Here is a 15,360-nt window from a genome sequence, read left to right on the forward strand (position 1 = left end):
AGCACCTGCCTGATGCCCACTGGGAGGCAAACTCCGACACCATCCCAGCAGATTCGACGTACGAAAACGGGAGAGCACCAGCACCCATAACATGGCCACGTTAATTGGGACCCCCCTTACAAATACTGATTCCTCATCTTATAAATGGCTAGCTTAGCCAATGCCAGGACCAGAATGATGAGGAGATCCCTAGACTGTTGTCCTAGGACACAGGACGCCCAAAAATATAAAGGTGAGGGGAAAAGGGCTGCCAGAACTGCACGAGAAGGCCCCTCAAGGTGTATAAGAGTTGCTGCAGTCTGGCACAACTAAAATAAATATGGTAGATGGACTTCGTTTTGCCACAAAAGGGGCAGGTGGCAGGGGAGTCCGTGAAGTGGGCCAAGTACTCTCCCATGCTCAGTGCACCACGGAGGACTCTCCAATGCAGATCCCGGTGGGTCGGGAAACCAACACTGAATAGAGTTCCCTCCACCGGCGTTGGCTGTTTATGTGAGTTGCCTATCAGCAAAAATATATGTCTTCTCTCTGATGTAAGATAATCGTTATGTCATTACAGTGTATATGTGGGTTCCTTGCTAGATTTCACCAGGCATTTATTTCTACTCTTTAATAAGGATTATGCAAGCTTTATATATCATTGAAGGTATTCCAGATCTTATATTATTCATATTGCTATCCATGTTTTTGAATCTTTCATAATCTGTGCACCGTTCAACACTTTGACAGTTGTAATTAGACTTATTTTATTTTTGGGACTACCATATTATTATGAGAATATTTCAATGGATGTTATTGATTATAAAGTGTCAGTTGCCTAAAGCTGTTGCTTACAGACCGTGCAATCATTTTAGGCTGTGTGCTAAATAAAGCAGCTGACATCTCTGACGATATCTAATACTATGCAATACAGATCTGGATAAAAGGTATGTTGTCCATTACTGTACTGTACAGTGTACTGTGTTGGGGTGGGGAAGTTAGGGTAGAGGGGATGGGTAGAAGTGTGCCCATTCATTGCCATTGGGGTTCTCTGTACTCCCGTTGAGGACATAGGTAACCACAGTTGCAATCAATGGGTATATTGGCTAGTATTTTTTGTTGTATTGTATTTGAAAGTTTATTTTATTAATTGTGTATTTTTTGTTTTTTGAATCACAAATGGGCACAAACGTTATTAGCCATTTGGCTGCTAGTGCTTTTGTCCATTTGTGTGTGTGAATGGGTGTAGAGGGTGTGTAGGATGGGGTAGTTGCACAGGGGAGGGTGGTTAGGCTTACATGGAGGGTTGCAGGAAAAGTTAACCCCTTCAATACCTTAGCGGTTACAACCACTAAGGTAATTAAGGGGTTAACCTCTCCTGCAACCCTCCGAGGAGGCTTAACCAGCCTCGACGGGGCAAGTACAGTACACCCTTTACCCACACTTAGAATACCAGTAACCCCTTAATTACTTTAGCTGTAGTAACCACTAAGGTAATTAAGGGGTTACTGTTTTTTTAATGGTTGGGCATCAGCCCCTACATGTTCGGTTAGAAGAGGAGGAGGACAGCCTCCATCCTGGCAGGGATAAGTAAAACGTGTATTACTTTAATCTGTATGTATTTTACTGTATGTATTTTACTGTATTTGAATTTAATATTTGGCTACTAGTTTCATTTGTGGGGGTGGGGGGGGTTAGAGGGGGTTAGTATTGAAGCAGAGGGTCATCGGAGCTGAACCCCATTAATTTCAGGCCCATGGATCCCCTGATTCCTGAGTTACAGGCCCTGATATGGGGTGCTGGTATCTCTTAGCATGTTTAATTCTCCTGCGTCACGTGACCGGGCCTGTAATTCAGGAAGTAGGGGGTCCCCGGGGTTGAAATTAACCCCCTGCTTCAATCATATGTTATTAAAATAAAATAAAATCAATGTGGTCGAGAGATGGATTGATTCTCTCTACTCTGACTGCTCGTCTCTGCACGACTGATGTAGCCTGTTTTGATTTAGGCAGCGGGAGTCCCATTCAGAAGCAGGGACCCCCTCTGTATTAATCCTGATAGGACATTAGTCTGGTTGCGGGGATTTTGCGAGCACGCGGATTCCATGCCAAGTGTGTGAGCAACCATCGTGCTATATCCATACTTCAATCAAACACCTGTACAGGACTTCTGTAGTGTTGAAGTAAATGACCTCTATGGTATACTTTGAGGTTGAGTTTGTTAAATTATTTTTAGTTATTTTTTAAAATTAAAGATCTGTGCAAGGATGCAGGAGTACATTAATACATATTATTTGCGTGCTCTATTCAAGTGAACATCATTTTTTTGTTATATGTCATTCTAAAGCAGAGCTACAAGACAACTAATCCAAACACACATCCACAGTGAACCATTTAATTATGTAAGGCGCCCTCTGAAAAAGCATCTTAATACATCACACGATCGCTGTTGAATCCACTGAAACTTCTTTTACCCTCAATTGTCAAAGCATCTCTATTCATCTACAATTAGTATGCATGTTTATTTTTAATTATATCGAGCCAACAATACAATACAGCTATAATTGTATCAATTATTATAAGAAAGTATTTGCTGCCCTAGTATAAGAAAGATCAGAAGTGCCTGCATGGACACAATGCACCAGCCTTTAGGTCGACGTTCAAAATATTCAAACCGCATGAGACCCTGATTTAAAATAAGTTAATAGAGTTGGGGGACCTACCTTTTACGCGATAATATAATTTGAACTTCACTGGGCTATCCTTATTCTGGAAAGATGCTTGTAATCTCATAGTGTAGGGAAATGTTGCTAGGTCCATGGAACGAACCATAGAATTGTATATGATAGTGAAAGGTAGGATACATCCCAGAGTCATCCCCTACTCAATCAGAATATAAAACAATAGAATACACATTTACTGTAGAAAAGAATCAGATTAGCAGCACTAATTAAACTAGTAATTATACTATCAAAAAAACCTGTAAAAGATTGGTTGTTCACATATTAAGATTCATGTATATAGTATTCTTTTTTCAGTGCAAATGGGAAAAAGAACTTCAGTTAAAAAAAAAAATCAGACATCATTGGGTTTACAACACAATACAGCGGATACTGTTAATAGCAAGAATAGTGTTTTACGGCTCACACAGCTACAGTATATAACATTGGTATTTCAAGATAAGCAGATTTGGCAATTGATTTCTTAAAGTAAAGATAACGATCAGGCTGCAGATAAAATGAAGATAGAAAAAAAAATATTTCCCTTTACCAAGTTAAATGTTCTGTTGCTGGAAAAAAATAAATGCTACTAGAATTGATTTATGAAGTGCTCACCTTGAAATGCAGGTCAAATTCTCAGATGTGTCTGAAAATATATTTTCATGGGATTCTGATTTCCGGAGGAGAAGACTCAGCCTGTTTCTTTTGTCTTTTGGCCTGAAGGGATGTTAACAATAGTATGAAATATTATTTGGTCAAACTGTGAAACATTTTTATTTGCAGATTTACAAGTTATTATACTCATATTCTTTTTTTTTTTATTGCTTATTTGTTTTGTACATACTTATGTGCCAGTGTTAATGTGGCTGTGTATGTGCATTAGTTAATCACAAGCAGTCAATATAAATGTATAATGTAGGGACAAACCCCCCATCCAGCATTATTTAATCTGTGGCTATTGCTCTGGCTATTGTTTTTATGGGGCTTATTCTATGTGCAGACCGTTTTCAGACGAAATTCCCCATTGAGTTCAATAGATCAATTCGGCTAAAAATGTCCTGTACCGCCACTTCAGTGGATATACAGTAGATGAAGTCCCTGAAGGGTAGTTTCTCATGTTTGTTAATTCTGGCTAATAAAGTAATGTTACCTAAATAAGTAACGTCCGTTATTTTTCCTCAGTTTAACAGGTATCAACAAAGCTAATGAAATGCAAAAACAACAGTCGTTTGGCAAACTAGTATTATTACATTAGCTGTATTAACTGGGATTTTCATTGCACAGATACGCATTAACCAATATACTGCACATGCGCATTGGCAAAACTATAACATGTGTTCCAATTCACAGACATGCATTACAGGTGCATTACCAGGGGCATAGTGATCCTGGCATGAAGAGGAGGAGAGGACTTTGTGTACATAGCTTATTTTCCCTGTTAATTATCTCTCCCTTTATTTTTCACACTCAGGGAATTAACTGTGTGGGAATAAAAGTCTTGCTTACAACTTCTGTTTCTCATTAATTATTATTATAATATGTATAAACATTATTGTACACCCATTTTTAATACAGTCAAGATTATATACTGTACCATTTTAGGTCAGGCAAACATCCTACATTCACTTTAATCACTAAAAACCATAGTATAGTTTATTACATGAACATGACACATTCTTAGATGTATGTCTTGATGAATTTCAGACATTTATATGTTCCATAATATATATATTTGTATGACACAAGTAATGAAAGGGTTTAGTCCCACAGTCAGTACAATAATGTTGGTAGCACTTAAGACCGGCCCTTTTTCCTTTATAGGCTATTCCCTGGAATAACGCTATGATAATCATGGTCTGGATGTGAGTAACGGCAAGTTTTTGTGTGACCCAATTGCCGTAATGTTATTTCCATGCGTTAACATTAACCGACGTTTGTCGATATGCGATGTTAGGTTAACGACTCTCTAGCATATGATTTGCATATGAGTACACCCAACGTTCATTAACATTTAGCAATCCAATATTTATTGGGTTAACGCCAGGGAATAGTAACGCTAATCACCTTTGTGGATATATAGAAACAGAAATATGCCCTGCAGTCGAACTTTTGCCCAATCGCTTGGGAAGAATGTTGTGACATCAGAAACATTTGAGAGAGAAAGAGATATGGGGTTATTCATTAAACTGGAATAGTGCCAATGTGGGCACTATTGCAGGAAACTCGCACTGAATTTGGATTTTTCGGTGTGATAGTGTTCCTGACGGTCATATGGCAGTTGAATGAATAACGCCCAAAAAGAAGGAGTGGGCGAGACAGAGAAAGGGATAGAAACAAAGAGAGGTAGTGAGACGTTATTAATTTAATCGTTCTCTCTCTTTACATAATATCAATATTAGTAAATATATTCAACCTGTGGCGACTCTGTCTCTCAATTTTTTTTTTTAATTTTTCATGGGGGCAAATGTTTGCTAATGTTGCCAAATGTATTGCTGTAAAATATATGGACTCCATATTGGTGTGAACATTTTCAAAATAATCTAAAACGTTCGCAATCCTCAGAGATATTTGCATATCTCGGCTGATGAGGGAATAGCACCTCCAATTAAAGGAATAACTAGATATTTGTCCTTTTTGATTAGCAAAATAAACCATGACTGTGTCAGAGTTTGCAAGCATTGCAAGAATTAAGTGAATGTGCATTGCAATATCTTTCAATATACTAGTTTGCTAAATTCTCTTAAATCGCTAGATTTGCTTAATGAGATTGCAGTAAATTTTCTTAAGATTTGCTGATTTACAGTACAAAAAGGACATACACATTCTGTTTGTCTCACTGTCTTGTGATATGTTGCTGACCTTTGAGGCTTGGCAAAAGGATTTGCAGGGAATCTAATTAGTGGGGGAAATAGTGTCAACATTTGCGAATGCATTTTAGAAATCTTCGCACATCTCTAGTAATAACAGAATTATTTCACATAGCAGATATTAGCAAAAGTACAGCATCTCACAATGTATTGTGATCTTTTCAATACTGCAGTGTATTGTACATCTTGCAAGTGACTGAGTACTGCGTAATATTGTTCAGTCCTGTGCATACATCTTCAGTACGTTGAAGAATTATTTACATTTAACCTTTGATTTAAATAAATTAATAGTACAGTTTTCATAATCTAGCAGTTAAACATCTTACGTGATATTTCAGCATCGGTGTGGCATGAGAAATGAAAATGTAACCTACATCAAATACATCTGTTCAGCCACAACTTTTTAAATCATATCATATACTCATATTTCTTCTATGAATTTTATTTAGTACTCCTGCATGCAAGTCTGGTTTTTGTGCAGACTCCACAATAGTAAAATCACATAAAGGCTATTTTTGCTGAAAACATAGATGGCATCAGGCGTACTTTCAGAAATGTAGCATTCATTCTTGATGGGGTATCTCATATTTTAAATGTACTTTTGTTTTACAAATTAATGAACATACAGTAGATGAGCAAAGATTAGTAAAAAATAATGAATATCCAGTCAAGTAATCGTAGAACGGAAAATGTTTTGACAAAATATGAAATAGGTGTAATTATTGAAACAATAATGAATTTAACAGTAGTTGACAGAAATAATATACCAAGTATGTGACTGTGACATACTGTAGTTAAACAAGTTTATGTAACTGTGAAATTATACAGTGAAACAAAATATCTCCTTTTTGGTCTCAATGATGAAAAAATAAATATGAAAAAATATACAAAGAGCTATAAACATACCTGTTTTTGGAATCTTTTTTTGTTCTTTCTTTTGCAATGGCATTGAATGTCTTGAAATTTGGCTCAGCAGTTGAGGGTGTGATGTTTAAGTGTGGAAATAACGGCAGCACATTTTCCATTTTGTGTGTTAAGAGACTACAAGTATCTTTATTTCACTAGTTCATCTGTACAACATTACTCTCTGGTTTCTGAGACTACAAAACATTGCTTTGTGATGTGATAAAAAGACACTTGAAAGTGTGTGTGTTTTTCTTCAAAAGAACGATTCGAAAAAGCCACAGTGACGTGCGTAGCTAAGAGTTGGTTCTTCAGTTCAAGAATGAGGATGTGAGATACATTGTTATTTAAATATTTAGGGAAGTTGAGCTGCTATTCTCCGAAATCCGTTTACATTATGTTGATAACGATGATAAGCAGACCACGTTGACGCTTGCTGTGTGTGCTTCTATCCACAGCGAGCTCAATTTAGGGTGATTTGTAAGCTGTTATAAAACACACATTTAGTACAGAACCTCTGGAAAGTTAAACAAGTTCATTAAAGTTTGAACTGATGTTCTTTATGAGCTGTCTGTATGCCAAGAAACAATTCTCTTGCAACTTTGTAAATCTTCAGCAGGCCTTCTTTCGCTATCCTATTTTTTTTTCAACAATTCATATTTTTGTAATTACTTCTAGTAATAATATTGCTCTTGGAAAAACACTGTACAGTAAGAGATAAAGTAAAGCCAAAAAACCCTTGTAAATGTCCAACCATGTTTTTCACACTTCTTGCAAGCCTCTTCCGACGTTAAAATATCATTGTGACAGCTGGGCATGAGGCTATTTCACTATTTACTGTATGAGACAGTTTCCCAGCTGGATGAGAAAATAAGTTTTCAAACCATAAGTTACTCTGCCCATGTTGTCCCCACAGACTTGCCCGTAACACACCACACTCTCCCGGTGTGCAGCCCCCCCCCCCCCCCCCGCCGAAGGCCCAAATATACCAGGTGGTAGAGGGCCCAAACTGTGTTTCTTTCTCTTTCTATAGTGTTCGCACCTTACCAACCCAGAGGAGCACCACCACACATTTATACTTTATAGCTGAATCAGGGGTACATTTTCTAGTTTACTTCTAGTATACTGTACCAGGCCTGAATTATGTAACAGGCGCCTGCAATGTTTTGCCCTTCACTGTGCTCTATGCCTAAGCCCGTAATGTATTTTCTATGCTTGTAATGCATTTCCACCTGCTTGTACTGTATTCTCTATACCTGTTATGTATTTCCTATGTGTGCAATGCATTCCTATGTGGCCTGTAGTTCCCCTGTGTCCCCAGTGGGTATATAGCAACCCATGTTAAGGATAGCCCTTACCATATATGGGCATGTCCCTTTGGAGTTCCAGGTCTACGCAGTCACCACTCTGGCGGAAAGGAACTTTGCTTGATACTGTATGCTAAGATTTGGGATCATTGGCCCACATCCCCTTTGTAGTCCCCCAGACTCCTATGTGCCCTGCTAATTGGAAAAAGGTATAACTGTTCCTTTGTCCAGGGACCTTGTGTTGCTTGCATCCCTGAATACGTACTGTATGTTATTACCTGGATGCGAGCCTGCAAGTCTATTTCAAGACTTCCTAATTGCGGAAAATAAACACTATTTGTTCCGACCTTAGGAAGATCATAGGAGGCAAGTTAGCTACGGCAGCATTTTCTATCTATCGGCAATAGGTGCTTCCAGCTATCCCCGTGTGTCAGAACAGCATAGATATATTTTCATGAATTTTGTACAGATTGTGCTTACTCGCACAAATTAAATATTTTTTTTTTCTGTTACCAAGAGGACTCCCGGAGGTAAGCTACCTACTGCAGCACCTTGCACCTAATAAGATTAGGTGTTCCCCGTTGTCCCCTTGTGCCAATACTGTATCAATGTGCTTATATGTATTGTGTGATTTTACTGTTAGCTTCGGATAAATAAACTCTATTTGTTAAACCTCTGTGTTCTGTTTGGCAATTCAAAGATCCTCGGTAGTCCGATCAACCCTGATCATGGCAGGCCTTCTTTTGTTGCAGGGGTGTAATCGCTAGGTTCAGGGCTGAAATATTTCTGGGTATTCCGGACTGAGCAGGTCTCTATTTCACAAATCTCAGAACCAGGGTTTACAGTGGCCCCTTGCATAGCTCACAAAGTACTTTTGGTGCTTGCAGTTAGTCTTAGTCGACCGAATGAAACAACAACAATGGCTGCCAGGTGCAGTGGATGGAATAAGGCACAGTTACACAACCAGTTTGTGTTAGACGGATTTCCCACACAAAGTCTAACAAAGAAGCATCTCCTGAAGCAACTGCTTGCGCAAGCAGTAGAAACCTCTGAGGATACTCAGGAGTCCCCTGACGCCAGCCTGGATGTTTCTGTAGGGTTGCCAAATTGTAGTTTTTATAATAGTGGACGCCCAAATCCAGTATGAAAGTGTGATGTCATAATGAGTGCCGAATTATTTGAAAATACTTTAAGCTAAATGGTATCTCCCGCTTGAACACTATATTCTTTTGTATTTATTACCTCTGCTCTTGGCGGGGTGCGGAAAGATGAGTACTGAACCAACAAGTACCAGTGGGAAAAAAGTAACGCTTATAAGGGTGGGTGTCATGGTATTACTGTATGAGATGAACAGACACTGTCCTGGTTTATTATTTAATAATTCAGTAAGATGACATCTACCAAAAAAGGTAACTATTACACTCAGTAGAAATATATTTTGTTTTTAAAGGATGAAGAGAGAGAAGTGCAGCACACAACCACTGATAAAAAAAATGTAGATCGAGAGGTGACTCTCCAATAAAAAAATGAATGTATTGAATACATAGAAAAAAAAGGTAAGAAAAACACATTCACATTTCACGTATCCGCGCGTTATCACCTGTGGATGTATGAAACACATTGGTGTTTTAATTAACCTGTTTTTCCATGTATTGAATAAATTCGTTTTTTTATTGGAGTCACCTCTCCATCTACATTTTTCTTGTCACTGGTTGTGCCCCACACCTCTCTCTTGTCTTCCTGTTCACAGTATCAGTGGATGTTGCGCACCAAGGATCCCCCAAGATAACTCCAAGGATGGACAACAGGAGCTTATGAGCATGTGAGTTGCCTGCTTTTGTGGATTTATTCCATTTGGACTGTTCTAAGTTTATGGCTTTTTTAAATGTAAGTGGAAGATATTTATTGCTCTGTTTTGTTTGGTCTTTTGAAAGAGAAAAAAAAATTCAAAGACAATTTACGTGTGAATTTTTTTAAATCAATCACTGTTTGAAAGAGTTGAAAGTCCTGTCCAGGAGCAAAACCTAAACCCTTGTTAAGCAGTGATAATTGGTCAATTGATAGTTCCATCTCTGAAAGATTGACCACATTATTGAGCAAAGTGTTTAAGCATACTTCTTCCTTTTCGGTCTTCCCTGTTGTTCCCCATTTACTTTTAGATCTTCTGGTTCTGCTCATATTTTTGGACCTGCATGGGAAAAAGACTGGGAAGAGGATTTAAGTAGTTTAGCATATGAAGTGGAGGTAGAGGTAGACTTTCTAGCTTCACCTCTCAACCTCTCGACCTTCACCTCTCTGATCTCGTATCTCTCCCATGGCCACCTGAATGGTCAAAGGACATCGAATGTGACCTAGAATCATGGTCTGAATTGTCAGAATCAAAGCTGGATTTCTCCACATGTCGAGTTTTTAATATGGATTTATTACTGTAGGTGTTGTATGTTCCCATCTTTTTTTGGATGTTTGAAATTTCTTAGGTGTTCTATAATTCAAAGTATCTCTCAAAGATGGTGGTTTTTTCCAACAATATACTTGTCCCTTAGTTTAGTCAAGACGGTCTCGCTCAAATTTACTTTGTTTTTTAGACATACTGTACTGTAATAGTTTTTTCAATAGACTCTATATTTTGTAAAAGCGTCATCATTTTTAATGAATTGCTCCATTGTATCAAATGGTTTCAATTTATTTTGAAATGTTTTGATCTCTGTTCCCAAAATAACTTTATCATGGATCTTTTATTGGATTATAAATTCCATTAATTTGGTAGAACATTGATCAAGTACTTTAACCCAATCTTCTTCACACTGCTTGTTCGCAAAACCAAAGGTAGGTGTCTTTTTGACTCGAACACCTCTAGGGATCCTTTTATTTTTAATTTCGTTTTCAAGTGTGGTAATATCCCATCAAAGCCTTATCTCTTGTACCAATAGTTTTTCCAATTTAACAAAGTTATTAGTTAGATCTGATAAGGGGAATAATAAATGATATCCTGACTCCAAGAATTGGTAATCAGGTTACACCCTGGATCAACATCCTTCTCATGTTTACTTATTTGGTACATCCCTGTATACGTTTGCTTTCTAAAAAGATGTACAACCTTTTTTTGAACAAATCTATTGTATCTGCCATCACAGTCTCCATGGGTAATGAATGCCACATTTTAACGGCCCTTACTGTAAAGAACACTTTCCTTTGTTGCTTTTTTATTCTCCTTTCCTCCAAGCTTAAGGGATTACCCCCAAGTCTATTTTACTGCCCTTGGGATGAATAGTTATTTTGAAAGCTCCTTGTACTGTCACTGGAAATATTTGTATATAGTTATCATATCCCCTCTTAGATGCCTCCTTTCTAATGTAAATAAATCTAATTTAGCTAACCTCTCCTCGTAAGTTAGATTGTCCACCCCCTTTATTAATTTGGTGGCTCTTCTCTGCACTATTTCTAGTTCCATAATGTCTTTTCTAAGGAGTGATGCCCAAAATTGTACTCCACAATCAAGGTGTGGTCTTACTAATGCTTTATAAAGGGGCATAATTATGTTTAGTTCCCTTCCATCCATTGCCCATTTAATGCAAGATAAGATCTTGTTGGCCTTTGCAAACTATTTTGAAAAATTCTTTGGGCAGTATTGCTAAGACTGCTGTCTACAAGCACTCCTAAATCCTTCTTTATCCATCAAGGATTCTCCCAATTTATCCCCATTTCATTTGTAAGTCGCCTATTTATTCTTGTTCTCAAATGCATAACCTTACAAGTATCTGTATTAAACTCCAGCTGCCATTTACCTGCCCATGTTTCCAGTCTCTCTAAGTCCTTCTGAAGAGAAATGACATCCTGCTCTGATTCTACTATCTAACACAATTTAGTATAATCAGCAAAGATGCAGACCTCGCTCTCGATGCCAACCCCAAGGTCATTAATAAACAAGTTAAAAAGCAGGGGTCCTTGTTCCGATCCCTGAGATACTCCACTCATGACCTTAGCCCAACCTGAAAAGTTCCATTTATTACAACCCACTGTTGTCTATTTTTCAACCAGTTTTCAATCCAGGTGCATATATTTTTACTTCAGTAAGTCCAATTTCCTTTATTTTGTACACCAACCTCTTGTGTGGAACCATAGCAAAAGCATTCACAAAATCTAAGTAGACCACATCACGAAACACTGACAGATTCCTTTCAGGAAACCCAGTATCATTATAAATAAAAAACTGCAGACCAACACCTCAGGCAGAGCTTAATGTTTCACATAGGAGAGAAGGTCTTGCTCTCCACAAAAAATCTGTGGTTGAAGATCCCGACTATAAAACTGGACCACAAATGTATTGAATCAGTTAAGATTTGTTCCCACATTAACCCTGTTTCATTATGCTTAGAGCTCCATGACTCCATGAGTATCCATTCAGTTTTCCATGTCTCCCTGCTAAAACCTTTTTGGCAGAATCCCTTCCCTGGACTCATCCTTCCTCCTCTTGAACCATTCCTTAGTGGTGAGAAAGAGTTTCTGACTGAGATGATTGTGTACTCCAGTTGTTCCACAGGAAAACTACAGTACTAGGTCAAGTGGATGGGCTACGGTCCCGAAGAGACATCCCATGAGTCAGAGGGAAATATTCATGCCTCTCGGCTAGTCAAGGCCTTTCGCAAAACGTATCTAGCAAAGTCACGAAAGGGATGGTCCAGAGGATGTTCCTTGGAAGGGGGGCGTAATATCAGAAATGCCCTGGTGAGTCTTGAACCTCTGTCACTCTCACTCCCTGTCTGAAGTTCTGCTGGTCCATCATTGGGACTGTTGTTGCCTGATGTTTTACTGCATAGAATTTTCTGTGTCTGCTGATTACCCCACCTGAAACAAGACTTTATAAACTTACCCGCAACCCGGAACTAGGACCTGAGCCTTGGCGAGCAAGCCAGCCCCAGCGCGCGGGACTGAACTGTGAACATCCGGCAATACCTCCTGCGCCTATCCTCCTGGATCCACCATGCTTGTACTGGCAGCTACGGGACAATTTTAACATTATGTGTAAGTTTTTACATTTTATTATATCCATTGTATAATACAGTATCCTTAACCCTTGGTGCGCTTCTGTGTTCTTTTTTCACTATCTTCTGACGTTGGAGTCTTCCTACGGAAGTTACCAGTGGAGGAGGGGTGCCTCCACATCACAGTAGCAGCAAGAGGGGAGAGCTGATCTACTTCAAGATCCCTTCTAGGAAGCATGAGCACGGATTGACTTATTTACCCTTCATCTCCTTGATAAAGTACCTCGTGTACGAAACGCGTAGGTGCGTTTACTTAGTCCATTTTTTCTGCATGTCCAGCATGCAATAAATGAACTCTTTTTTGTTACTCCTGGGGTGGCCTGGTTTTCTCTCTTTTTCCTGGACGGAAAATACAGGACATACCTGGCTGTGCTATAGCTACGCTCTCTATCTTCAAGTACTTACAATGGATGGATTGCACGCCGCTGACGACAAGAGTGCCCCTCGGATAGTACAGGTATAGTGCCGCAGTGCCTTATTTTATTCCTGTCTATCACCGACATTGTCCCTTTATTATTATACTGGTTGGGTATCACTATGTGTTCATGGTTGTGGATGTCAAGCCGACTCCACTAGCACACTTATCCCCACCAGTTCACAATCAACTTTATTGGGGGCACTCCATCGCTTTTTCAGATTAAGCCATTGTGGACTTATGTATTTGGATATTCCGTTTAAGGGACTGGTCACAATTTCAGAGCATCACATATATCATGTTCCTTCTGCTGATTACCTCACCTGCAACAAGACTTTATAAACTTACCCTTCATCTCCTCCCTGTCTGATTATTGAAGTTTACTTCAGTACTCAAGCTAGCTGCTCATCATGTTGCATTCACTCCCTCTTTCTGTTTGAGACCTAATTTGAACTTTGTTATGTTGCTTCTCTGTTGTCATTGACCTTGACATCGTTGTCTTCTTTCTACCTGCCTCAGTCTGTCTGTCCCCTGACAACTACTACCTGCCTCCCACCTTTCCCAGTTACTGGACTCCAGCCCTGAAGTCCCTGCCCCTGACAGTCCCTTTGCCTGGGACCTTATGTTCCTTGAATCCCTGAGTACGTTTGTTCAGCCCCGTATTCTGTATATTGGGTTACCTGCATACCTACAGCCTTATTAAAGGCTACCTGGAGATGTGCCTGCAAGTCTTTTTCAAGACTGTGTGTAATTGCAGAAATAAACTTTTTTTTGTTCCGATCTTAAGAAGATCCTAGGAGACAAACTAGCTACTTCAGCACCTTCTACCTATTGGGAATAGTTGTTCCCAGCTGTCCCCGTGTGCCGGTACATAATTGTTATACTTTTATGGAATTTGTAAAGATTGTGCTTACTCACGCAAACAAAACACTTTTTGTGCTTGTACTAAGAGGACTCCACGAAGTAAGCAAGCTATGGCAGCCCCTTGCATATAGCAAAATTAGGTGTTCCCCATTTCCCCCTTGTGCCGGTACTGTATCGTAGTGCTTATATGTATTATGTGATTTTACTGTTAGTCAGCTCAACCCCATTATAACGCGATCCGTTACAACGCGAATCCGCTTATAACGCGATGCAAGCGTGGCTCCCAATTTTTGTATTTACAAATACTTTACAACACAATTATTGGTATCTTAAATACTTTATTGTACAATGCATACAATTGTACATTATTTCTAACACGATCCGCTTACAAACCGATGTGATTCTTTGGACCCCAAGCACAGCGTTATAAGGGGGTTGAGCTGTACCAGCTAATTAAACTCAGGTTTGTTGAACCTTTGTGTTTTATCTAGCAATTCAAAGATCCTCGGGAGTTCGGTCAACCTAATTGTGACAAAAATATTGTGCTACAACTGCAACTTTCAAGGGATATATGTATCAATGCAAAGACAAATGTGTTTTAATTAGCTGATCCCTGTTTTGAAGCCTTACGATATTGCCCCAACTTCATTTTTGTTATTTAGCGAAGTTTGCAATTTGAACGGCAGAGAAGGGTGACCTCCTTTTTTGTTGCTGACGTCCGCAGCATGTGAGCACTACACTAGTGATTATGTGACCTGGAAACTTGCACATAAACTCAATCCTGGCCAACATTTTTGTGATAATAAAAGCAAAAAAATTACAATAAAATAAAAGGAAAAACACTTTGACTAATTCCATTATAATATGGCTCTTATGTAACTTTTCTAATTAATAAACCATTAATTAATTAAAAATTAATAAAGTTAATAAAATTGGAGTAAATGCTTAATTTGTTATTGCCAAGAGATTTTGATAAATAATAGACCCCATAGATTCCCATTCAAGCTCGGTGTAGACATAAAGGGTGAAAGTAAAGCAAATGATAATTGAAGTCTGTTTTGACACATTGCACTTTTTTCTGTTTGTGTCAAACACAAGAAAGTATTTCCGACATGAGACGCAAATGGATACCCCGAAATCTTTAAGCGATTTAAGTCTTGGCAAAAACAAAGAATTTGTTAGATGCTAATATTATTTGTGCGTCATACAGTGGCGGCCGCTTTTATCCTAATGCGGCCGTATCGGCGCCACTCTGATTACCGCG

General features: G+C 38.8%; 1 protein-coding gene across 2 annotated transcripts in view; it reads right to left on the reverse strand.

Annotated features, from left to right (window-relative positions):
* Nucleotides 1–6,770, reverse strand: part of RGS18 (regulator of G protein signaling 18) — a 64,574-nt gene extending 57,804 nt beyond the window's left edge. The window contains exons 1-2 of one of the 2 annotated variants that reach the window (XM_075616860.1): nt 6,472–6,770; nt 3,314–3,415 (exon numbers count right to left, since the gene is read on the reverse strand). In XM_075616860.1, the coding sequence (XP_075472975.1) occupies nt 3,314–3,415; nt 6,472–6,590 (221 nt within the window). In that variant the 5' untranslated portion in view covers nt 6,591–6,770. Of the gene's footprint in view, nt 1–3,313; nt 3,416–6,471 lie in introns of those variants that run through there. The other variant, XM_075616861.1, reaches the window with a different exon arrangement.
* Nucleotides 6,771–15,360: the final 8,590 nt, after the last annotated feature.

Source organism: Ascaphus truei, chromosome 10 (assembly GCF_040206685.1).
Source record: "Ascaphus truei isolate aAscTru1 chromosome 10, aAscTru1.hap1, whole genome shotgun sequence".
Classification (NCBI taxonomy): Eukaryota; Metazoa; Chordata; class Amphibia; order Anura; family Ascaphidae; genus Ascaphus; species Ascaphus truei.